Source organism: Pseudopodoces humilis, chromosome 18 (genome assembly GCF_049639895.1).
Source record: "Pseudopodoces humilis isolate 2021_Gansu_Grassland_sample_001 chromosome 18, ASM4963989v1, whole genome shotgun sequence".
Lineage (NCBI taxonomy): Eukaryota > Metazoa > Chordata > Aves > Passeriformes > Paridae > Pseudopodoces > Pseudopodoces humilis.
This window is the reverse complement of record NC_142217.1, coordinates 4,414,607-4,438,720: the sequence shown is the minus strand read 5'-3', so window position 1 is coordinate 4,438,720 and position 24,114 is coordinate 4,414,607. Positions and strand designations below refer to the sequence as shown.

Here is a 24,114-nt window from a genome sequence, read left to right as displayed (position 1 = left end):
GTAAAAACAGCAATTGTGCTGCTGTCACATCCTCACCCAGCCTTTTTTTGAAGAGAGAGCAGGCTCTTTGCTGTCCCACTCACATGGTTTGCTGAATGAGGAAGAACAAAAATGGCCCCAGGCCACTTGTCTGATGGGCCAGGAACATGGGATTGCTGGATCACGAGAATCATCACGAGACTTTGGTAGGCCCAAAAAGAAACCCTCAATCCTGTTAGTAGATCCTGTGCAAGAAAAATCTTGGAAAATACTTTTCCCTCCTGCCTCTTCGGGTGCTACCTGTTGGCACAGGCAGTCAGGGATCACAGGATGCTCTGGGAAGGACACTGGAGAGGAAATCCTGCTTGTCTTGCTCTGTGGCTACTCCACTGTGTGCAAATCATGGACTCCACAGCCTGGAGCGGTGTGATCCCAAGGCCAGCACTGGCTACACTCCACAGCCCAGGTGGCAGCAAAGGGCAGCTCTACAAAGGCTAAAGGAAGGATAAAGCAGTCACACAACCTGTGCAGGGCTGTGCAGCAGGCTGGGATCCAGCAGCAGCACCTGCCTCAAGATGGGAAATGTTTCTGGTTATGGCATTTGCATATACATCCCTTAGAGGTGCTGTGCTCCCTCCTACTGGGCAAGAGGAATGTCTCTGGACACTTGCAAGCCCCAGAGAGCTCAGTTTGAAACGCTACAGGAACATGCAGAACCCCCAAGCAGAACATGAAGGAGCCACAAGAGCAAAGCACAGACACCACGACTGCCTTGACTGCAGAGAAACAGCAACACTGGCTCTCTACAAGCCCTAAAAATCCGTGCTCTGACACACCCCTAGGGCACTGATGCCCTTCTCTCCTAGCAATCCCAGCCACAGGGAACATCCTCAAGAGCCTCATGCTGCCCAAAATTACCTCAGCACAACTCCACTGACTGTTTGGGCCTGACACCAGGGATGATCTGCCATCCCTGGGCTCCTGGGTGCCTGCAGGAATGACAGAGACTTGACTGTGGGAAGCACCTCCACATTGCCCTGACAATCCCTATTGTTAAGCTCAAAAGCAGAAGGTGCAGGCAGGAAACTCCCAGCTGAGGGAGCCTCCTGGGCACCTTTACCTTGGTCTCCTGGTTGTTTTTGTTCTCGATGCCGTAGATCTCCTGAAGCAGGTAGCTCACCCGGTCAACCTAGGGGAGAACACCACAGCTGGAGTGACAGCTGCTCTGCCCTTACTGGTGTTATGACCACCTTCCCTCCCTCCCTGTGTCAAATGTCCATGTTACACCCAGAGCTCCCCTATAGTGACATGAAAAAGGCAATAGAAACAAATATTGCAAAGGACAGCTGGAGAATGAGTCTCTCCTTGCTCAAAAAGTAGAGCCCATCCTGCCTGGTCTGAGCAGAGAGTAACAAAAGTGGCTAGCTGGGCTATCAAAATCATCTAAAAACAAGTACTCTGCCTGTCCCAGACATCAGGAATACACACCCACAGCTCAAATAATCCAGAGGCAATCAGCCTTCTACAGTCCTCTCCTCTGTGAGGCCCTGCTTAACTTTAACCAAGATGAACTTCCACCCATTTTTGCAATCTCAGAGGATGGGCTGTGCCAACAGCTCCTTACTGGCACACCAGTGTTCATCATGCACCTCTCTCTTCATCCCCTGGGACCATAAGGTTAAGCTACTGAGGACAGACAAACCATGTCCCTTAGCAAGAGAAGCACTTGAGGAATAACTCTATGTTAGTCTATATTAGTAAATGATGTCATTTACTGCCATCCCCAGGCCCTTGGTGGCATCTCTGAATTGGGGGTGTGGTGGCAGAAGGTCCTTGAGGCACAGGTGGAAGTTGCTCAGAGCCCCAGCATGGGACAAATCCAAGCCATGACTTCTGGAAACTGGCAGCTGCCTGCAAACCCAACTGAGCAGCTGAATTCCAGCACTGAGGCAGTCAAGATTCAGTCCTGTTAAACATCTTCATTGATGATCAGGATGGGGGGATCAAATGTAACCTCAGTAAGTTCACAGACAACACTAAGTTTGGTGGGAGTGTTTATCTGCTGGATGGTAGGATGTCTCTGCAGAAGGATCTGTAACACCAGGGGAGGATCAGGTTGGACACCAGGAGGAATTCCTTCACAGAAAGGGTTGTTAAACATTGGAAGGGGCTGCCCAGGGAGGTGGTGGAGTCACCATCCCTGGAGGTGTTCAGGGAATAACTGGTCTGGGTGGCATGGTGGTGATCAGTCACAGGCTGGACTCGATGATCTTGCAGCTCTTCCCCAACCCAAATGATTCTGTGATCTGGTGCTACACAGGAACTTCCCCAGAGCAGGATATGTTCCTCCACAGAAACCCTCATGACAGGTAAAAGGGTGGTTGCAAGGTACCAAAGAGGCACATCTCACAAAAAGTGTGAGGAAACACTTTCCTGCCATCTCCAGTAGCTGTCCAGCTCCCAACATGCAGTCAAGCCAAGCCACCAACAACCCAGTGCTATAAAGAGCTCATCAATCCCAGTGCCTCTGTAATTTCCATGTCAAACTGGCCTCTCTCCTCTCCTCTTGTCACTGCTCAGAAGAGGAGTGGCTTTGCCCAGTCCATTTGCCAGTTCAGAAATGCTCTGAGCTGGGACACAGCAGTGATAACAAACCAATTCCAAAGTCTCCCTGTGTAACTCAGTGTGCAGCTCACAGACAATCTGTTCTAGGCCTGCATTTCATGGCAATGAGATCAGCTGTTGGACTGCTGAGCAAAACCCTCTGCAGCGGCTCACAACTCACCCAGGAAGTTTGGGAACAATTATGTGGGAGATGTTCTTTTGTAACTTGGCATTTCAAAGAGAGCCTTGTTCCAGCATCCTGACTCCTCAGAGGATCATGATGAGTGACTGTAAGTGCAGAAGTTGTCAGCTCAAAGCACAGAAGAGGTCAGGAAGAAAGAGGCCCAAGTCCCTGCAGGAATCTGTGTTCCTTTTGACTTCTTCCCTCTAAAAATCCTGAGGAGCTCCTATCCCAGTAGGGAAAGGGTGAACAGCGCAACAAAGCTCTTCCTGGGAAGAACTCTAGGTTTTCAGAGTGGGAGTAATTCAGAAGGAGCAGGTAGCTGTACACAGTGCTTCACCTTCATGCTTCTCCAACCCATCCCACACCATGTCATCCTTCCAAAGGTTTCTGCTGCTATTTACAGCCTCAGCAGATGCACATGGAGCCACTGGCCAAGTCCAGGTCATGGTTTTCTGCTGACCCATCTGTTTGTATTCATCCATGCTGACTTTCTTCAGACAGGTTGGTGCTTACACTACAACTGATCTCATGCACTGCTGCTTCTTGATCAATGCCCACAAAAGGCACCCACACCCCAGTGCAGGGAGGGGAAGGCTAAAGAAAAGCAGGAATGGCAAAGAATGTACAATGTTACACAGATGGTTTACTCCAGACATAGACTCTACACCTCTGCTCTGCTCTCCTAAGGGTGCAGATGCTATCTCAGTTTCAGTGGTGCTGTGTGTTTTTCTAAATGCCGTCTTGAGCTATGATTACTGATACTGCTTGTAGCTCTTTTCTGACCCAGGGATTGGAATGAACATCTTGGAGCAAAGAGTGTCTTATTAAGGCACTTAATGACCTTCTTTGTAACAAAAGGTACTTAATTCAAATCAGAAACCCCTAGCTACCAAGTAAGCAGATGAAGTGAAACCCATTTAAAGCTAAAACACAGCACACAGCTAAAGCTCAAAGGATCAACCACCAAAATTTCATCTCTTTCCTGAAGACATTTCAAGCTGATCCTTGCAGCAGAATCACTACCAGATTTCTTTTCAGAAGCTGAAATTCTTGGCAATCTTAGCAGCTTGCAGTTGCTTATGTATTTCTGGTTATGCAGGACTGGATGCAACCTCAGTCTTTGTAAGACGCTACCCAGCTTCTGCACATCACACCAGACCAGGATGGGGGACAAAACTACAAAATTAAGGGTGGCCAGTACCTCTTGTAAGCACTTTGCTTACAAGATCTGAGCTAAGAAGGTGAGATCTCAGGCTCCCAGTAAACACCAAAGCTTCCCACTGGGTACAGCCAGGCACCTGTGGGACACCAGCAAGTCTTTAACCAAGAGTAGAAAGGAAACAAGTACTTACAATTTGCTTCTGTTTTAGCGGTTTCACAGAAAAACTGCCATCAACGTGCTAGCAGAGAAAAAAAAAAGACATTAAAGCATTAAATAGCTGGAGTGTACAAATCAGAAGGGGTTTGTTTCAGAGCTGGTGTCTGCTAGCTAAGGGGAGAGTGGGGTGTGTATCAGCAGGACAGCCTGGATGGAAGCAGTGCCCCCCAGCAGAGTTAGTGGAACAGGATATTGGAGAGCTACTGGTCTGCTCCAGTGCAGAGCCAGGTGGACTTAGCTCGAGTTAAACCTGGTCAGAGCCCCCACAAAACTCCCCTGGCATACTGGATGCTTTCAGGTCCAACTGGGTGCAGACACTTCTTCAGCCAGTCCAGCAGGACTTGGCAGGGATATTTGTTAACACCCAAAATAACACCAAGTGACAGACTCACTCGAGGCCAGAGCCCTGGCAGAGCAAGGGGCTGCCATAAGGCTGAGAACAAGGTTTGTCCACTGAATGGAGTCAGAAACAAGTCCCATGTGCTCACATCCTCAGAGCTGTGGAGCCTTTGATTTGCTTAGTGGCAGCAAGCACAGCTGCAACAATTCTGTGTGTGCTTGGTGCCAGAATTAATGATGGGAGTAGGGTGCCAGTTCTACTTTCCCCATCATCCACAAGGGCCACTACAGTGAAAGAAATGAACTCCCCTGCCATAGGCTAGGGAGCAGCATCAGGGGATGCTCCAGCAGGTCTTGTGAGCAGCTGCAGATCTGCATCTGTTTGCTGAAGGAGTCTCAGAAGGAAGGGACAACAGCATTGCAGCACAGACAAAACAGTCCTGTTTTAAGGCAAACAAGTTTCTGCCTTTGGAGGAGCTGCAAGGTCAGACTACACACAGGATCAAGGTTATTCTTCTGATCTTAAAGATACATACATAGCAAGTTACAAAGTCCTGCTGGTCTGTTTTTCCTCTGAACAAGCTCTGAGGATCAGCAGTGCTCATTTATCAAGGACCTCCCCTGGATTTATGGACCTAGACTTCAAAAGCTGCAATTACTTTAAGGATGGGGAATATATTTTAATCAAACAGGGAGGATGAGGAACTCAACATGTACTTTGCCTTGTGACTTTTTATTAAAAGGGAGAATTTAATCTTGTTTTAAGCATTCAGTGGAAGATGAGAGGTAAGAAGTGGCTGAACTATGACTGAAGGATTCCAGTGCGTTGTTTTTTCACTTCAGCCAGAGGAAACTCCGGTAACATCCCTGCCCTGGTCCTAGGGGTGCTGCAGCTGACTCCATCTCATTTCTGACAGGTGTCCAATTGCAGGAGTAAAGCTACCTACAAAGCCAATGCTAAGAGCAGCCTTTCTAACAGGGGAAAACTCACTTTCTTCACAGACCAAGTCCAACAAAAAAAGCAACCTAGAACACTTAGAGCATCTTCCAGCCATATGCTTCCTTAGGACTGACTGTGCTTGCCATGCCCTCTGACTCAGCTTGTCATCATCCACATTATCCACCTTGGAGGAACAGAATTAGGACCTGGCAGGAACCAGGCACATTGAGATACAGAAGTCAGCCACTTGCCAGCTGGGAAGTGGAGAATTTCCAAACAGCATAGCACTGATGCTGCTCCCTCTACACTTCCAGCTCTGCTCCAGCACCTCTTGCCTCACCTCAGCATGTCACTACAAGTATCACCTGCCCAGAAAATGTGTCTGCAGTATTAGCACAATCAGACACAACAGGGTTATGCTATGGATAGGTCCAGTTATGGATATTCCATTTGTTTCCAGGGTCCAGTTTCCAAGGGAAGAGAGTTTGTTATCAAGGCTTGTGCACACAGCTTGGCCCTACCATGTAGGCAGGGTTCAGTTTCATCAAACACACCACTCAAAAGCAGTGGAACTCAGCCTTTACACAGGATGCATGCCAATCCTTCCAAGAGGCCTTGGTCCTGTGTGTAAACTCAGGCTAACATTGGTGCAACAGAGTCTGGACACAGCAGATCCAGTTCTGCAAAAATCATGAAACCCTGGAAAACTGCATGGAAGCAGCCATGGCAAACACCTTCCACCCTCCACGGGAGGAACACACCCTCTCCACACACAGGAAACACCCCTGCTGTTCTCTGAGTGACCAGCTCAGGTACAAATGATAATTACAGGCTGCACAGGAGCTGCTGCAAACGATTCTTGGTAGTACAGCAGCACACAGGACCCCAATCACAGGCCAGGACTCGTCTGTGCCAAGTGTTATATAAATACAAACTAATGACCTGTGGAAATGTTTACATACGCAAGAACTGGGAGAGGGATAAAAAAAACCTCTCATTTACCTTTTCAAATGCAGCCAGAAGAACATGGGCATGACCAGTGACCTCAACCACCACTGCAAAAAAAGAAAGGGCAGAACTGGTTAAACCTCTCAAGCAGCACAAGCATAAAAGTACCCTGAGTTAAATTTTAGTCCACTTACAATTTCTGAGCTGCCATCTGTTCTATTTTCACCTTCTCCTGCATTTAGAACTTTTCTTATCTTGTCATCAGGTTGGCTCAGAACAGAGCAAGAACAAAACCCTGCTGGGCTCAGTGATGGACCCTACGCAACCATGCCTTCATTGTGCTGGGTGCTCCAAACTATCCCACTTTGTTAGCAGAGGTTGGAAAGGGACAGTAAAACAAAGCACTTAGTGGGATTCTCCTGTCTCCTGAAATTCCTGGGCTTAATTACTTGAATTTATCACAGATCTATCTGGTTTAATAGCAATTGGCAGCACTTCTAGCCCTGTCACTTATTACTTTATTTCAGTCTAGTCAGACATGCTTATAAAACATTTATTTCTCATACTGACTTCAGACACTGAAACATCCCTATCCAGCTTTGTCCAAAGACAAGCATTTTCTCTCTTCCAAACTTGAGGGTTCCCTCTTAATCCCACAGCAATTGGAAGGGGCTGTCAAAGGTTTCAGTATTGCATTCCTGGCTCCTTCAGCAAATAGAGAGAAAAGAAGGTGAGGTACAATCCCAGTCTCTCACTCAGCACTCTGAGGCTCTGTTCAGCTCTAGCTGGTTGGATCCTTTCCTTGAATCCTCTTCAGACTCATCATATGGAAATGGGAGACAGAGCTTGTGAAGGAGTCACAGAGGGAAGGGAAGGCATGGAAGCACTCATCCTGCTTGGAGTGATGAGGGCTGGGCTCAGCACAGGCAGGAGAGCTGCTGGGCAGCTCTGCCCAGAAGTTGCAGCTCAAGGAAGAGACTACTGCTCTGTCTAAAAGGGAAAGAAGCTCCACAGCTTCCTTTGGACTCCCACAACAGCAGAGACAACAGAGGAACCATTCACTGGACTATGGCACACAAACCACAGCTGTTTGGAAACAGCTGTATGTGAAAGAGGGGAGATTTGCCTGCAGATTTGCTGGGTAACTGAGGTTGGTCATGGCAATTTGGAATCAGGAACACAACAAAATACAGAGAAGTGGGTTAAAACTGGGAATTCTGCTTGCTCCTCTCACTGCCAGCCAAGAGCAAGGCTGCTCTATCTCTCAGAGTAAACAAAATTCAGGTCCCTTCCCTCAGTCTGAATGGCCAAGGAAGAGGTAACAATTCATATCCTCTGTGCATTCCAGGAGTGTGTGTGGCCAGAGTGGTGTGACCTGCTAACACTGCAAGCCATGGCAGAGTTCAGTCCAAACCAGCATCTCCCCAACTGCTATTTTAATTTACCATTCAACCTTATTTAACATAAGTGGTTCCAGGCCAGCTGTAATTTTCCAAACACACCACACCAGCTCCTTCCAGGCCCATCAGTTAAAAAAAAAAAAGAACCAAATTACAAAATTTCCTCAAATCCCACTCAAACTCACACATTTTTGTGCTGATATTCTTTCCGGGAGGGGATTTAAAAGTTTAAAAGTTTTAAAGGTTTTCTAGGTTATTAAAATAGATGATAGTACATTATTGGCTAAGACTGGGCATGGAATGTGCATAAATGTATGCTTCCCATACTGCCTCCTGTTCTATTTTTGATCCTTCTAGACATGCCCAACATTAAAGAGTATAAACACCTTGCCAAATGTTCCATAAACAGAGGAAGCTGTTTTATATTTATGGTCAAGAAATACACATATATGTCGATTTTACTAAGGGTGCCTGAAATCACTAAAAATAGATGCACTTTAGAAGTAATTTCCTTTATGTTGCACTGTGCTTTGTTAGTCACACTTCAAATTGGCTTATTCAGTTCTATTTCTGTCTGCTTGGAAGACTGTAAAATAATGTAATGAGTTTCTGGGCTTTTTCACATCTACAACATAAGAAACTGAGCAAGTGACTGACCTGAACAATGTGATCAACAATGGATTTTTTCTTTTCTAATTATCTTAAATTTTGTACAAAATGTTACAGAAGTGAAATGCTGGCCCTGCTGGCCATAAAACCCCCCAGTTTCAGAGAAAATGTGATTTCCTTGTGCCCTGTCCATTGCTGATACTCCAGATGAGCCCAAAAGCACACATCCCCTAAGGTAAATACCATGTAAGGTGAGTAATAATCTAAAACAAATCATCTAAATAGTCACTGGACTACCCTCTCCAAAACAGCTGTGTGCTTTAAAAATAATCATCAATTAAACATAATTACGAATTATTATTAGTTATTAATTATTTTTAAATAATCAATAATTATTTTTCCTGAAAGATTATGCTCTTCTATTATAACCATTCAACATCCTCCAAAAAAGCATCATTTCAAACTGCTGAATGAAGCTGCATTTGGCTGAAGTGTGACCTGAGTATTTTAAAGCCATTTCCTTTTCTCTGCCCGTTTCCAGGTTTTTAGGAAGACAGCTGACCCCTCAAGAAGAAGGAGAAAACACCAGCTCCACCCTCTTTGACCTATGAACTGCAAAAGCAAAACCCAACAAGCAAAGATGTCATTTGCTCTAATTTGTGTGCCTGGTACTGGTGGCAGAGCCAGGAGCTCTCCTAAACACTATTCCAACACTAAATATCTGGCCATTTTTCCTGTAAAAAAATGAAACTATTTTTAAAAGTATGTTTGTTATGTGGTTAGCTTGGCCCTATTAATAAAGGGAAGTTTTGGTGAACTCCTGAAATATTTTTACTCCAAGGAGGTTAGTCCTGAAAGGGTCACATAAGCTCAGAGAGAGCCAGGAGAAGACCATGGGAAGAGAAGAGCAATTCTTACCATCCCCTTCATCCACCACTGCTCGGATGACCACAGGGAACACGCCACGGTCCAAGTCAAAGTTCAGCTGAGGGAAAGAAATGAGTTGAGGTTACACAATTCACACCAGACTTGCCTGAAGACAGCACTGGTGATCATGTTAGTTCAATGAAGGGCTCTTCAGACAGACCCCCAGTTCCTGGTTTCAAAAGACATGACTGAAGAGGAGGATTTAAAATTCCAAAAATTTAAATTCCAAAAATTTAAAATTTGAAACATCAACTTTAAAAGGGAGTAAACTCCAACATACACACATTGATGTGGCACTAAACACCAGCAAAGCAAGGCAAAGCATCTAGGTTTGAATTCCAAATGGTATTTAATTCTCATTAATTCATGTGTCCTAAAAGTCTTCTGAGTGATTTGCAGTAGGACAAATTTCTCAAAATATATCCAGTGCCACAATTTTGCCTACATACAACAAGATATATTGGCTTTAGCACAGCAGCACATTGTGCTCCCAACACCACAAAGAGACCTTGGCTCTGGTATGAAGTTCCTGAAGATATAAGAGGAAAATCTGCAGAACTTCAAGCTCACACAACACTTTAACACCAGACTGATTTTCATCTCTTGGCATGTTATGAAATGCAGGTCCTTGAGCTTTTAATTGGTGAGAGTGAAAATTTGAGTGCAAGGGAAACAGTCTCGGTTTCTCCCTTTGCCCTACAGTTCATTAAAGCACATCAAAAGCTCCGTGTCATCTTAGAAATACAAGAAAAGGCAACCTTACAAATACTGTCCTAAGCCAGGAATGGAAGTGGCTCAGGGACTGGATTTCTGCTGTTTTTGTTAATTACTGACTTGGATGTTTTTGTCTCATCTCTTGCCAAGAGTGAAAAAAAATAATGTCATTTCACCCTGATGCTCCAGGTAATCTGTTTTCAGTTTCTCCATGAAAACTGAGTCTCAATTCCAGGTGCGGCAGCGCTGTTCAGACAGTGTTTGGGGCTCCCACCACTTTGCCACAGCCCCAACATCATTTGCAGCCTGATTTGCTCCAGTCTCTCAAAAGATAAACCATTTGAAGGGAAAGTCACATCACAGAACTGAGGTTGCTTTACCATATAAACTCCAGTGTTCTTGAACAAAAGGCCTCTTTAAGGCACCATTTCACATTCATTTTTAGGGCCCTGAACACAACTCACTCGACACAAGCCATACTCTATAATTTCCAAGCAAATCAGTAAATGAAGAAGATAAAATAACTTCTATAAAGCTTTTCACAGAACAACCCAACAAAACATTAGTCTCCCTTCTTTCCCAGCCAAGACCTACGTTATATCCGAGTATTACACTAAGCAAAAATATGAAAAAAATCTGGGGGTTTTGAACAACACCCATAACAAAGCTGGAAAGAAATCTGAAAAGTCAATTGTATGCAGCTAAGACACTGCCAGCTCTCTCAGATAACAGTGCTTCATTTTGGTGGCCAGTTAGGAAGATTTAGGACAAGGACCAATATATAACACAGAGCTGACATGGGAGGGGAAACTCTTTGGAATCAAAGTGCTTGTTCCACATTTTTTCCAGCTCCCAGTAACACAAGTGAAAAAAGAGGAAACAGAGGATGCAGCAGAACAAGCAAAGAGAGCTGGAAACTCACTTTTCCTTTAAGCTGTCAAAGGGATGTGACTTTAGTACTTGAGTTAAAACCTCGCTGACAGGAACAAAAGTGAAAATTAAGCTTCTCAATTCTTTAAGAAGAAAGGGAACTGAGCTCTCTCAGACAACAGAAGGGATTGAAAAGCAGCTCTTCCAGGCTTTTGTAGGCTGAACTTGTGAAATCATCTATTGGCAGAGAAGCTAAGACATCAGGAGACCAGACTCTGCAGGCTCTTGGTAACTACCACAGCATTTGTTAAGGCACGGGACTGATTATAGTTGTAATTGTAACTTCAGGACAATAGCTATTCAATCTTTCAAATACATGAAAGATTACTTTTTTTCCCCCCTTTTTCTCCCCTTTTTTTCTTTTCTTTATTTTCTTAATAGGTAGAGTTGTCTACCAAGGTTCACATACACAATACACTTGCACATGCTTGGGTCAGGAAATGAACACCATTATCAGTGTGCACTTCCTGGGAGAGGGGTCCACATTTCTGTACATATTCTGTAGCAGTAGCTACAGAATAACTATTCTGCCTTTGAAATCTCTTATCACAATTCTGCATAGAGCAGGGGAAAGACCAAGGGTTTCCTTCCCTATGCCATGTGCAGGGGAAGCCCTTGGGTCAAAGTTTTAAGGCTCAGAAATGAGAGTCTTACTGTCCACGTTGGAATTTTGCAGATACCAAAGATACCAAAATTAACAGGACTCCACAATGTTTGGTATGCAGGAAAGTCACAAAGCTTAATTAAAACCAAGCCCTGGTCTGTTTGCAGTTATGGGTTAAATTAAGAAGAGGAAAACATTCCTATATTCAGCATTGATGCACCACTGTAAATCTGCCCCAGAAGAATATCCCTTCACTACACTGTACTGCTACAGATAACAGTGTAGGATGTGTCCCTTTAACAGAACAGGACTCTTCAGAGCAGTGATCTCCAAACTATTCTTACTATTCATCCCATCTGTAATGTGTTTTGAGCACATATTCCTAATATATGTGTGTTTATCATCTGTTGGTTATATACCTGTATTTCTGAAGTCCTCACCACACCCTGATGAATTGTATTGCATGCACCTCACTTTGGAGACCCCTGTTCTAGAGGACCACCCAAAAAACTGCAATATCTTAAAACTAAAACCCACAAAAACAGAGATCACAACAGACATTTGTTCCCACAAGCTCTTTGGCTGGCAGGGAGAAGAAGGCAAAGTAAGGCAGGTTTTCCAGGAAAAGCTCCAGTGTCAATCTCTGCAGCCTCCCTCCCTCCTAAATCAGCTGATCGGTGATATCAAAAGTCACCTCTCTGGATTTCCTCACAGTTGGTTTGATCTGCCTGCTCCTCCCAGGGCAGTACCCACAAAACACACTGGAGGAACTCGGAGAAAGTGTCTTCCAGCCATGACTTTGTGGCACTAAGCAGAGGCCAGTGCTTCTGGGACAAGAGGGTGCAGAAAGAAAGGGACACTGAGAAGACACTTACCTCATCATCCTTCCACTCTGAGAAATCAATCTTGAAGGAAGGCAGGGAGAATTGCTGGCTTACCCCTCTCTTGTAATGAACTGTCTCGGACTGCAGAGAGGGATTCTTTGTGCTGTATCTGAAGGAATGGGGAAAAAGAAGAAAACTTGGTGTAACCAACGACTGCTCCCTGCTCGGCTCTTGCTCACTCCCGCCCATCGGCCTTTTCAGGAACCACAAGTGGCAGCTCTAAGGGCAGAGCTGGCAGGGGCTGGCAGCCATTCAGTGGGGACACAAAGAGGGAAGGGAAAGGTCAAAGCAAGAAGGTGAGCACAGGAAAGAGAAAGCAGCGCAGACAGGCAAGGTCTGATCGTGTCCATACTGACCTGCCTGGGTGTTGGAGTACAGGGGGGTGCAGCAGCTTGGCAAAGGCCTGCTCCCTAAATCCATGGCCTAGGCAACGCTGGCTTTAAGCCCAGCACAGTCCTGTTTTCTGCAGGAAACCCAGGAAGAATGAGCTATGATCTAACACTGAGAGCAGACAACCCAGCACAGCACCAAAAGCTCTCCTGTGCCTCCCTAGGACAGCTCCACAGTGGGAAATGATGCTTGGCTTCCACCATCCTGCTAAGCCATTCCAATCCACTCCTCAATCCCTCCTGTGCTTCCCCAGGGGTGTTGCAACACCACCTGAGAGACATCAACCATCCTCCACCCCAACCACCCAGAAAGAGTCACAATTCCACTGTCTCAAAGCTTGTCACTGAAACATCAGCACTGCCAGGCTGGGATAAACATCTGGAATGGGACCACAGCTGCCATCCACCATCTTCTGCACCCTGAGCCCACCTGGTGCTGTCCTCCCCAGGAGACATTTCCCTGCCCACTCCCCCTTTCTGGAGGATGATGTCTTGAGCTGGAGGTGCACAGCCTCTCCCAGCTCTGGCAAAGGAGAGGAGGCAGTGAACCCCAAAGCAGGGTGGGAACAGCTGAATCTGCCTTTATCATCAAAGCCTTTCTTGTCAAATTACCAACTGTGTGTTCAGAGCACACTGACAAACTGGAGAGAGATCCCCTGCCCAAGAGACACTGCAGCAACATCCTCCCTCAGCACAGTGACAAGACAGGCTCCAGCTCTACAGGAAAATCCTTTGCCTTTCTCTGGAAAGCTACAACAGTTCCTGCACTTTCTGAGGATCCAGAAGGCCAAGTGTCACAAGATCCACGTTAAATGCTCAAAGGTCATGACAAAGGGCAAGTTCACCACGTGCACTCTGCTCTTCCTACCAAGGCAGGTGCATTAAGTTATCTATGACAATACCTTCAGAGCCCATTCTGTACTGTGCTGAAATTGTGCTGCTTTACTAGAAGGTCTCACTCCATCTTTTGCATTTCAAGCATGGTGAGGGGGAGATCAGAATGACAGGTCTTTTATATGTGAATTACAGAGCAAGCAATTGAGTGAAGTTTTATTTACTGAGTTGTCAAGCACAATGAATAGAGCTAGTCTGTATCTAGCTCCTTTTGTGGCACTCTCAAAGCTTCCCAGCTCTGCAGAGAGGCACAATTCTCCCTCCACAGCTGGGAAAGCAGGGGATGGAAGAGTGACTTATCTAAGGTGACAGCAAGTCAGGAACTTACTGGAAATAAAGTGCAGAGGAGAGAGTGGAGGTGGGAAAGGGGTGTAAACATGATGCTGCTGTGTGCCAGGAATGCTGGAGGACTTGCATTTACAGCACCAGAAACCCAAACTAGGCTGCAACACAAAAACAAACAACACTCTTCCAAGAAGGACAGGGCAGAATAATAGATTGACTTGCTGCTCTCACTGTCCCTGGGGAAAAGAAATAAGCCAGGCACATAGATTTTCTGAGCTGAAGAGTAGGACAGAATTATTAAGGAGCCTTCCCCAAGTGAGCTTTACGCCTCAGACTGTGTGACTACCTGGCTCCCACTGCCAAAACACTTCAAACTTGGATCTGAACACCCAGATAACTCTGAACACCTCCAGGCAGCAGCCAGTGGATTGGTAAATTCCCTGGAAGTCTGATGACCCCTGACTGATTCACAGAAATAGATCATCCTTCCAATGTGATGCAAAGGTTCTCTGCACAAGACCACACGCCCTGTGCTACACAGGAGGGAAACTTTACAAGCTGTTTCAAAGCAGATATCCTGCATATCAGGGTCTAAGGGGCCTCTACCCATCCCCTGCCCCTTTGGTTGGCATTTGCTGTATCCACAGTCATCTATTCCCTGCCCATGCTGCTGGGGGCTTACTGCAAACCGTAGAAGGGAAGCTCTGTAGAGCTGTGCAGATGTGTTACAGAAAAAGAGAGCATGTACCAAAGAATAAAGGACAGCAGAGAAGCAACATGCTGCCTCTCTCTGCATGAATATGAAAGCTGAATGTTTGGGCTGCTGTTGTTCAGACTGCACTGGGCCAGGCCTCCATCCAGGAGGACAAAACCCTCTTGTGACCACTGGCAGCTCAGGACAGTGGAGAAGTGAGGGCAGTCTGTCCTATAAGGTCAGGACCAAACAGAAATCTTCAGTCACAGTATTTTAAATCTGTTTCTTTGCTCAGGTACCCCTGACAGCACAAGAATCACAAGCAATCCAAGGTACCCCCACTGCTGGCTGCAGCAGCAGCCCTCAGCTCTGTCCTCAGGGTTCCTGCAGCCCATCTCCTCCTGTGAGCTCTGTGACACACCTTTACTCCCAAAAAGCAAACTACACTCTGCACTGACTTCTTCTTCCCTAGTGTCAAACCTTTTTACCCCCAGAGCCAGCTGTGTATCAGAGAACCAGCAGGTCAGTGCCCCTGTGACTATATCCCAGTGATTTCTGAGAGAACAGGAACAAACTAAAATTATTCCCCAGTCTTACTCTTCCTCTGCCAGCTGAGAAGCACTCACTGCCTGCATGGAGAAACTCAATCTGTGGTACCTGCAGACCCTAAGCAGCTCCCTAGACAAAAGTGCCATGCTAGAGTTTGGCTAAACAGAGTTAAACTTCTGTTGCTACATGATCACTGGGATGTTTCCCCCTCTTCCTCATCCCTGGTCTGTGCCTGGGGAAGTTCTCAAGCAGGGCACCAGTCCCAGCTCCTGCAGATTTCTTCACTGCTGTGCTCCCCCTCAGCTGTGCCTGGCGCTGGGGCTGTCTCAGGCAGCCCAAGGACAGTTCCTGTTCCCACAAGCACACTGGGACCCCTTGGCTGAGAAATGCCACACGAGGATCCTGGCCAGGCTGACTTACACAGAACACTGTCCAGACCCCATTCCTCAGGAAAAGCAGGATGCATGGAACAATGTTGCCCCTAGGTAACACTTTTGACTAGAAATGACTGAAGAACCTGTAGACAAAACAAGAGTCCTCTTGTTGCAGTTAAAGGTGTTTCATGGCAATCTGGAAAGAACCAAGGACAAAGAGCGCTTCAGAGGGTACTCAGGAAACAATTCTGTCACTGCCTCAGGCTGTGACTGCCTGGCAGGCTCCATGTCCTCTTAGAGGTGATGAAGAAGGAGTCAGTCAAGTTCTGCTGGTGTTCAAAGGGGACACGAGGTGATGTGGAACAAGTATCCTCTCCTCTCTCTCCCACCTGCTCATTCTGAGGCAGGATCCCACAGGTCAGCTTTTGGGGAAGAGGGAAGTTGAACAAATGTTTCAACTCTAAATGACTTTTACTGATAAAAGAAACACTACCAAACTACAGGAAGGCCATAGCCCTGGGTCTCAGTCAGAATTAGACAAGATCCACCCCACAGAGGCTCCCACAAGGAGCTTGGAGGTAAACCAGGTGCTAAGGCGTTGCACTGCAATCTCTGAGAGTCTTCTCCTTCCCTCCTGCTTCCTTCAGGACCGAGTTTCCACTCCAAGCCAGGCAAAGACAACCTCTCCCCATGCAGCTGAGACCCCAGTGCCCACATTCCCCTTCAGCCCCCGCAGAGCTGTCTCCCAGGAGCTGCTGGGAGCACCACACTCCCGGCTCCAGCCAGGCTTCAAAGCTCACACAACAGCTACACAGAGAGGCACAAAGGCCACAACTCTTAACACAGACAGAGGGTTTGTGTGCTCGCTGAAATCTATAGAATTTGGCTCTCCAGCCTGTGAACTCTGCACACTCCAAGTGTTCCCTTGGGGATTGGTGTGTGCCTGGATCAAAGCCATAAAGGCTTGTTCCTAGCAAAACCCAGCGCTCGCCTCTGATTTCTTCACACAGAAGAAATCTCTGCACAAAGAATTCATATTAATCACTACAGCCAAAAGCAGCAAGAGCACCTTTCAAAGGCCCTGAACAGGCAGAGGCTATTAAATAACCAAAGGAACATCTGAGTGTCTCTGTGTCCTACGCAAGCTTGAATGAAAACAGCCGTGGGCTGAGCTACTCATTGGATTTCATTTTGTGACCCAACTCTTCAAACTTCCACACGCAGACAGAGCAGAGAATCATTGCAGTGTCATGTCCCCCATCAGCTCACAAGACTGTGGGAGGAGGTTTGAGATGAATGTAGCAGTCATTGCAAAACAAACAAGGAAATGGGGTTTATTTTTTCTTAATAAATCCATTTGCACATCAGCAACACAGACAGCACAGCCCTGGAAAGGGCAAGGATTGCAGAGCTAGACTGACCTATTTTTGTTCTGTTTTCTCTTTATATTGAGAAAATAGAACTTGGCGACAGCACTGGGATATGGGAGAGACTCTTCTGTTCAAAAAGGAAGATATTTTTCATAAGAATTGACTCAAAGACTCAAACCTCTCACGTCATATTTATCATGAGTTCCTGATCTGCCTGGATTGCTCATGCCTTCAGAACTGGCTCTTTTAAGTGCTTCCAGCTACAGGCTTGGTTTGACTTCTTCCCCTGAGGAAAGAACCGCTGCTGTCATGTTTGAACTGCACAATCCTTCCTGCTAGTCAGCAGGACACCTACAGCTGGAAAAGTCCCAGGGGCACTCCCAGGAGCAGGGTTAATGGTGTGCATATCCAGGATTTTGCCAGACAAGGCAGGGATCCATTCACAGGCAGTGGAGCACTCATAAAAAGAGAATACAAATATCCCTGCAGCCTGCTCCAAAAACACACTTGTCTCCTAAACCAAGGGTATCTAAGGTACAAATACATGAACCAGGGCATGGAGAACCTGCAGGAGAAGGCAGGCTACAACAGGAAGTCTTTTAACTATTCTCTATGAGCTGCTGCCAGCCCTGCACTGGAAATACAATGCAGAGTACCGTCTCCTTTGTCTGGAGGGAAATTACATTATGGGCAATCACTAGTGAGTAGTTGAGGTACAGCTCACACACCCCCATGCTTCTCCTGATTTCCAAAACTATGGAAGATGGACACAGACAGAAAAATAAATAAAGCTGAAGATACTGGGGGTCTTGAGCTCTTCAGAGACAGGTCAGTGCTAATTCCTTGCCACTAAAGAGACTTAGGCATAGACAAATCTCTGTTACCCTTGGGGTGATGCACTAGCTCATCCTCTGAGAACTGATGTGTTTAATCTTTAGAGTGAGTTCTCACCACAAAGTAACCAAGCAAAATACCATTTCAAAGGTAAGAGAAGCAGTCCCCTCCAGATTTAAACTAATCTCTATTTCATCTAAAAGGCTTCTACAGATAACTGCACTAGCACCAGGAAGCACAGAAACCTTCCCCTGGGCACGGGGCTGCAGAGGTGAGCACACCTTTATAATCATGAACACAATCACCCTCACCAGACCTTGCTGGTCATCTCTGGTCCCACAAAAGCGATGACACAGCTCCCTGTGAGTTCAACAGTTCAGGACAAGAGGCAGGCAGCTGTTGGGAGCTACGTGTTCCCAGGATCTTGGCTAGGAAACACTGCAGCTGAGCGTATCTCCCAGCACAATTACCTGGGAAAGTCTGCTGAACATACTTTGAGACAGGTTAGGACAGGACTGACAAAGCCACCAGCTTTTTAAATGGAGCCCAAATAACTCCAGGAGAAAGCTTCCTGGCTTGCAGAAAGGCTTCCCCTTGGTCATGGAAACCAGCTAATCCCAAAGCCAGGCCCAAGACACAGCGCTGTGGCTTTCAGGTGAGCAGAGGCTCCACAACAAGTAAAGCCACTGCTCAGGGAAAGCCACCTTCCCCCTTCCCTCCTCTCACCCCAAACTGCATGACCATAAACACGTTCCTGGCAGGAGTTTTGCAGGAGTGCTGATACTATCAGGATCAGTGGCTGTTCCAGCAGAGAAGCAGGAATAACTTGTTTAGCGCTTCTAAGGAGCCATGCTGCAGGCTGAGAGCTGGGAGAAAATTCCTGCTTTTCACAGGGGGGCAGAAAGTTTCTCCCATTTTAGGATTCAGCATTGATTAAGGGGAGTGGAAAAAAAAAAGGTGTTTTGTTTTAAAGAGCATCTTAATCCCAATCAAGTGCAATAGAAGAAGTTTTGAATTTATATACAGGACAGCTTTTGCACATGCTTGTTCCATGAAGGCAGCTGTTAGCACCAAAAGAGATTGAGGAAAAGGAAAATCCACCAGCCCAGACAGGGGAAAGCTGCATTCCTGTTAGTGCACTGAAAATGCACTCGCTCCACTCAGAGCTCTAAGAATGCAGCCCAGATTTTTTTTTTCCACTAGAATTTCTAAAGAATAAATCAAAGTAATTACAGCACTGCCCTTACAGAATTGCTTTGCAAAGCTAAAATCAGAGCTTCAAAAGGTTTTTACTAGCAGCCAGCAAATCCAGAGAAGCAGAGATGCCTACTTGGGCAGCTGCACTGGCCCCAAGACGTGCTTCAGGAGCAACTTCCACATAGAAAAATAGCCTGGGTTGAATTAAAGCAGCTTATAAAGTCTATATTTGTATCTGACTTCCCCCCTACACATCTGCACGAAATCAGGATCATGCCTTCCAAAAAGTTCCCTGGCTTCTGGTGCAGCTCCTGCACCCACATTTACATAACATTTATTGTTCAAGCACCCCAGAGCAGAATCAGGCAGTTCATCATTCCTGTATTATGGAGAAATGAAAGTATGATTTATTAAATGAAAGGCCAGAAGTGGAAGAAAGAGGTGAATGTGGGTGCTTTGACCTTTTAGAAGGTTTAGTGCACCAGGGACTGCTGCCACCCCAGCAGGACAGCACAGAACCATCAACTAATTTTTCATTAGTGGGGAAATCACTGCTGATCCTGGTTTCATGCAGAGGGTTCATGAACACAGGCTTCAGCTCTGCCATCTAACAGAGATCCCTCTCTCACTGAACCATGGACAGGGTGGATTAAAAAAAATTCACATTTAAAAAAAATTCTTTGAAGTTGACAGCTCTGTTCATGTTCAGAAATTCTACCTAGGAATTGTTCAAATTTAATTTAAAAGCCATTGGGTAGTTCGTGTTTGCTGCACAAGTTTTAAAGGACAGAGAACAGCACTGGTGACAGTCACTGGCTCAGTGCATGGCACTAAGTTACAGAAAAAAGTGTTCTTTGAACCAAAACCTGTGTTTTTTTCCTCCAACCAACCAACCAGCCAAGAGGAGAGCTACTAGCTACAGAGGACTGAAAACACTCTCTGTCCAGAAACAGTTGGTTATATTTGGTAACTAAAACAATTATACTAAGCAATTATTCTTCAAGGCACAACTTGACAAGAGAGACTCTTAAGAGTCCAACATGAGAAGTTTAACCAACAAGAACAAACACTGCTGGTCACTCAGGTACAATTCCAGCCCAACACAGCCTGGTTCAAGACGTGGGCTAAAAATAAAATTTTAAATGTTTCTTTTTAAAAAGATAGATTTAAATAGATTTTAAACTATATGGATATTCTTTACAGATTGTGGCATAAAAAATATAGCACAAGGTTTGATATGAAGCTCACTGTGCTGTAGATGCAGATGTTTCATTGCTACTGACCAGTGACAATGAAATTCTCCTTCAGGGTAAACCAACAGGGGAAAAAAAGATTAAAATCAATTATTTAAACCAAGCCTTACTGATTTAAGCCATGGCTTAAGTCTAGCAATATAAATACATCCACCCTGGCCACAGAGGCCCTCAGTTCTCCCCATTAGCCCATGGATGGTTTCCTTCTTAGGTCAAAAACCAAGGAACACTGCAGGGCAGCACGAGGGACACTGGCCATCTCTCCACGTTGTACCTGTGTTAGGGAAAGAGGACTTCAATCTCCAAGGCTGCCATTCCAACACCTTCACTAGCACTAAATTCACAGGAAACCTAAGGACCCAAGAGACAGAACATGGAAACTTTATCAGGAATTCTAAGGCATCCTGCTGCATTCAGCTCTGCTCAGGAAAAGCTGGATCTAAAGAGAAAGTGTATTCAGAGTTCGTTGAGAGAACATTTTCAAGCACTTTAAAAAGGAGCTCATTTATTACTTCCCAAAAATAAAGGCAGCCATAGGCTTCAAAAGAAGAAAGGAAAGGTGCCTAAACAAAAAATTCTGGATCAGGATATCCTCCAGTTTGAAGGAATGCATATCTGGATTGGAGAGTTAAGCCACTCTCATTTCTAAAAATACACTATTCATTGATCATTAGTGGGATGTTTATACTTTGCATAAAACAAGTAAATCCTGTTATGATTTGTCCTAGATACTTCTCCCTGCTGCAGCCTCTGCAGGTCCCTTCAACCAAGGCAAAGTTTAGTCCCAGCTCCAGAGCATCATTGCAGAAGCCATCAGCACTATGTCCAGGGGCCTCTGGTCAGCCAAAAGCCTCTACTAGAGGAAACCAAGAGCTTCTGTAGCCTGAATCTTCATTTACCCCTGGAGCCAAAGGAATTCTTTGTCCCATGGCCATTGGAAGTGCACCACACCATACCAGCAGCTCACGTGCACCCAACTCACACCAGGCAGAGCACATTCCAGCCACCTTTGCTCTGAACATAGAGAGGAAATTTTTTGTGGTCTTGTGGGATACAGTGTTGACTGGAATGGTTTAAATGTGCTGATTTAGATAAAAAGGTTTTAAAATCTGGAGGGGATGTACTGTCAGGATATAAGAAGGTTCCCACAGATGACATTTGGGTCATTCTTTCCACAGCTAACCAAAGACTGATGTGTACATGGCAGGAAACACACACAGACAGGGTTTCAGGAAGCAAATCCTCTCCCATCTCCCAACATCCAGTGTTGAGCTGGGCATTTATCCCAAAATGGGCTTTGTGTGGGCCTCAAGGCTTGCTATGTTAATGTCAGACTGAACTTTACTTTGATGGCCCAGATGCTCCTGTCACAGGGAACACAGAAAGGCAGTGAACTGGGTGATCTGGGAAAAAAGTAAGTAGTATTTAAAGGGAAGGGTGGCTGGTTTTTTAATTTTACGGAACACCTCATTCACAAAACACAGCTGTGAGTTCCCCTCCTTTGTTGCACACAAAATGGTTTCCCTACACCATGAAACCAAACCAAAAAGGGAACAAGAGAAGATATTGGCTATGTGAGGGAACTGAAAGTAATATTCAAAGTTATCAGAAAAAAAAAATTCCCACTCTACCATGTGTGGCAGCACTGCCACAGGGGTGACTAGTGAGAGATGTTTGAAGCTCACCATCCCAGCTCCTGTGCCCCTCCACGTGCCCACAAGCCCAGGACTTACACGGCCATGCCACCAACAAACTCCTCTGTAGCCTGGCAGTAGATTGTGATGGCAACACGGGCATCTGCATCAAAGGTGAATTCCAGGCTGTACAGGACCTTCTGCTTCCCATTCTCCTCAGTAGGGCTGTCAACATCATCTTTATACCTGAAAGATAATGCCAGAGGATTAGAACATATCTTTATGAAATATCAACAAGATCACTCTGGAAATAAAGATAAAAGTACTCCAGCCTTGGTGTTCTGGGCAGGCAAAGCAGCCTGGGCTTCCACCTTGGGCTTCCCAGGTTTCCATTCTTTCCCCTAAGGAAGGTCTGACTGAAGTTATTAAAGTGAACTAATGATGGTGTTGAGGGATCTCACCCAGCCTTACAGTGCCAGGACAATAAGACAAGAAAGGGAGATCCTGAATATCAAATGCTGAGGAGAAGAAACATTCTCCTTCCTTTTAAATCTTTACATTAGGCTCAGTATTTGGGCTAAAGAAATCCTGCATGGGCTTGAGAAATCTAAAGTGTAATTCTTTTAATTCTACAATGAAATGGTGTGTGACAGACAAAAAAACAGAAGTTTCTTAACACAAAGAACTCCTGAAGCTCAACAAAAGGTACCTCCAGAATCACACAGAAGATGATATTTAGCTCAGAAAGCATCCAGATATAGGAATTTCAAACACCTTTAAATGTACAAATGATCAACTAAACCTCTGGTGCTGTGAGGGACTGGAGCTCACACGCATTTATTGTATGAACAAAAATTAACACAACTAACTGCAAACAGACACATGATAACCAACAGTGTGAGCTTAGAAGTTATTTCAATTAATGTAAAAGTGAACCCTAATTTAGCTACGGGCTCCTTCACACCTGGATCCCACTGTGTGATCACCACTGCCAGGGTTAGTCCTTTCCCTACTGCAGGAAAAAGCACAAATCCAGTGAGAAAGGGGTATGAAGCCAGCTCTGGGGCAGTGAGCTATGGCCATGGGGACGTACGGCATGCCAGGAGTGGCCACAGAAATCAGCTGATCTTGGAACAAGCAGCTGACACAACACACAAGAAAATTACAGAATGACAGAATATCCTGTGTGGGAAGACACCCCTAAGGAGCTCCAGTCCAGCTCTTGGCCCTGCACAGGCACCCCAACAACCCCACCCTGTGCCTGAGCAGTGTCCAAACACTCCTGGAGCTCTGGCAGCCTCGGGGCTGTGCCCATTCCCTGGGCAGTAACAGCACCTCTGGGGGAAGAACCTTTCCCTGATCTCCAGCCTGAGCCTGCCCTGGCCCAGCTCCAGCCGTTCCCTGCTCCTGTCCCAGAGACCGGAGCTGCCCCTCGGGAGGAGCTGCAGCCCCTGCTGAGCCCTGCCCTCAGTCTCCTTTTCTCCTGAACTGACCAAGCTCTCCCTGCCTCAAAGAGCAAAGTGACAAAGGGATGTGATTCACTGGCAGGGCAGCAGCAAATCCTCCATAAATTCAAATCCCATGAACACTGTGAGCTCAGGCACTGTGTCAGAATGGTGAGGGTAGCAAGGCTGCTTTTGAGAGGTGTAACAGCACTGACCTGTCACCCAGCTCCAGCCTCACTTGTTCATCAGTAATACCTAAATTGCCATGATGGCTGGGTCACAACCAAACAGCTGAACTATTCAGGTAAAGCTTGGCATCGTCTCTGTCTTCACAGTATCAGCCTCTCCCCTCACTAAACAGCCTTGATGAATACACTGTACTGTAAAAAATACACAGAAATGGGTCAGACATACCTCTATAATTCAATCTAAAAATTCTCAAGGGAATCCTTATTTACCACGTTCACTGACATATAACAACTGCTGCCTCATTAAGAGGGTTCCAGCACGAATTTGATTGAACACCACACTGAACAAGAATGAAATGTTCAGTTTCAGTAATTTAATACAGAAGGTGCAAAATAAAATTTAAGAGCAGTATAATCAAATACCAAACACAAGTACTTGTACTAATGTAACCCCAGTGAGCCACTACAGCACACACCCTCATTCCTGTCTGAAGGGCTTGGAGAGGCTTATGCCAGAGATTCACCTAAGTCAGAGTAGCAAATCAAGTTAAAAACACCCAACATTACT

At 45.8% G+C, this 24,114-nt stretch overlaps 1 protein-coding gene across 5 annotated transcripts in view; it reads right to left on the bottom strand.

The window, feature by feature from the left end:
- The window catches only part of MGRN1 (mahogunin ring finger 1), a 54,020-nt gene that overhangs the window by 10,275 nt on the left and 19,631 nt on the right, over window positions 1-24,114 (bottom strand). For all 5 annotated transcript variants that reach the window (XM_088064020.1, XM_088064019.1, XM_088064018.1 and 2 more), the window contains exons 4-9: window positions 22,013-22,159; window positions 12,432-12,549; window positions 9,300-9,366; window positions 6,427-6,479; window positions 4,120-4,167; window positions 1,100-1,168 (exon numbers count right to left, since the gene is read on the bottom strand). In XM_088064020.1, coding sequence (XP_087920146.1) covers window positions 1,100-1,168; window positions 4,120-4,167; window positions 6,427-6,479; window positions 9,300-9,366; window positions 12,432-12,549; window positions 22,013-22,159 — 502 coding nt within the window. The remainder of the gene's footprint in view (window positions 1-1,099; window positions 1,169-4,119; window positions 4,168-6,426; window positions 6,480-9,299; window positions 9,367-12,431; window positions 12,550-22,012; window positions 22,160-24,114) is intronic.